This window comes from Aplysia californica, unplaced genomic scaffold, assembly GCF_000002075.1.
Source record: "Aplysia californica isolate F4 #8 unplaced genomic scaffold, AplCal3.0 scaffold00135, whole genome shotgun sequence".
NCBI lineage: Eukaryota > Metazoa > Mollusca > Gastropoda > Aplysiida > Aplysiidae > Aplysia > Aplysia californica.
This window is the reverse complement of record NW_004797405.1, coordinates 1,126,868-1,128,307: the sequence shown is the minus strand read 5'-3', so window position 1 is coordinate 1,128,307 and position 1,440 is coordinate 1,126,868. Positions and strand designations below refer to the sequence as shown.

Below are 1,440 nucleotides of genomic sequence, written 5' to 3'. Positions count from 1 at the left end.
TCATCATCATCATCATCATCATCATCATCATCATCATCATCATCATCATCATCAGCTATAGATTAACATTATGTTATACTTTCTTTCCCCAGAGGCTCTCGCCAGTACCCCCCACGAGCCACTGTATCGTGGGCGATCATCAACAATGACTGCTGCCTCTCGGGCAAGCTCTCCCCGAGGGCCCCAGCTTGAAGGATATCCACAGCCTGTGGAAACGGTTAGTACTGACTTGTCTGAGAGCAGCTCCGAGGACTTGAAAGAAGCAGGCCGGAAGTCAACTGGGAGGAACCACAGTGAGGTGATCCACACCCCAGGCTGGCCCGACACGTTTGATAAGATGTACAAGTGTCTACACTGGCAGTACTCCAAGCTGATGAAGTTCTTCAACTGTCTGCTACTGGTTGGTGGTGGTGGTTTTTTGTTGCTGTTGTTGTTTTGAGGTTGTTGATGTTGTTGTTGTTGTTGTTGTTGTTGTTGTTGTTGTTGTTGTTGTTGTTGTTGTTGTTGTTGTTGTTGATGCTGTTGGTGCTGTTTGTAGTGATGGTGATGGTGATGGTGATGGTGGCGCTTTTGTTCATAATGTTGTTGCTTGTGGTGGTGGTGGTGGTGGTGTTTTTGTTGCTGTTGCTGTTCGTGATGGTGGTGCTGTGTGATCGTTAGCTGGTCGGGTGTATCCTCATGTTGGAGGCCACGTTCCAAATCATCGTGGGGATCCGCCCGTACAAACAAACCGTCAGCCAAACAAGCAACAAAACAACCAAATAAACAAATAATCAACCCTTGTCAATCCTTGTCCCCAGTATTGGGAGCACTACCGTCGGAACATGTCCATCTCTCCTCCTTCCTCCCCCTCCCTTTCCTCTTCAAAATCCATCCCAGAGTCTGTGTGCTCACAGTCCCCATCATAATCTGGTTGGAGATCCGTAGGACTGGTCCCCACAGGTGGCTGTGTTCCTCTTCTCCTTTTTGGATCCCCTTCTCCTTCAATCTACCTAGGGTGTGGGAACCGCTATCTGCCCTATTCTTCCTCAAATTTTCCCCTACAACGGTTAGGACGGTTGGTGGGTCCAGTGTCAAATCCCCCCCCCCCACAAGTAAACAAATAACCAACGAACAGGCATTCTGTCTGATCGTCAGCTGGTCGGGTGTTTCGTCATGACCGGTGCCATGTTCTTCATCATCACGGGGGCCCACCCATACATCAGCCGGACCACCGCCCAGGACAAACGACGCTTCTCCGTGCTCGTACCTACGTGGGGCCCGCTCGGACAGTGTAAGAGAGTGAAGCAAGTGAAACACGGAGAGATAATAGATATCTATCTGTCTATTTATCTCTGTCTCTCTGTCTCTCTCTGTCTCTCTCTGTCTGTCTGTCTGTCTGTCTGTCTGTCTGTCTCTCTCTCTCTCTCTCTCTCTCTCTCTCTCTGTTGCTGTTTGTGT

The 1,440-nt window shown here is 49.4% G+C and overlaps 1 protein-coding gene across 1 annotated transcript in view; it reads left to right on the top strand.

Annotated features, from left to right (window-relative positions):
• The first annotated feature begins 107 nt into the window (after nucleotides 1-107).
• LOC101855485 overlaps nucleotides 108-1,440 on the top strand; it is a 12,072-nt gene continuing 10,739 nt past the window's right edge. Inside the window, exons 1-2 of the mRNA XM_035969291.1 lie at nucleotides 108-400; nucleotides 1,138-1,253. Coding sequence (XP_035825184.1) covers nucleotides 146-400; nucleotides 1,138-1,253 — 371 coding nt within the window. The 5' untranslated portion in view covers nucleotides 108-145. The remainder of the gene's footprint in view (nucleotides 401-1,137; nucleotides 1,254-1,440) is intronic.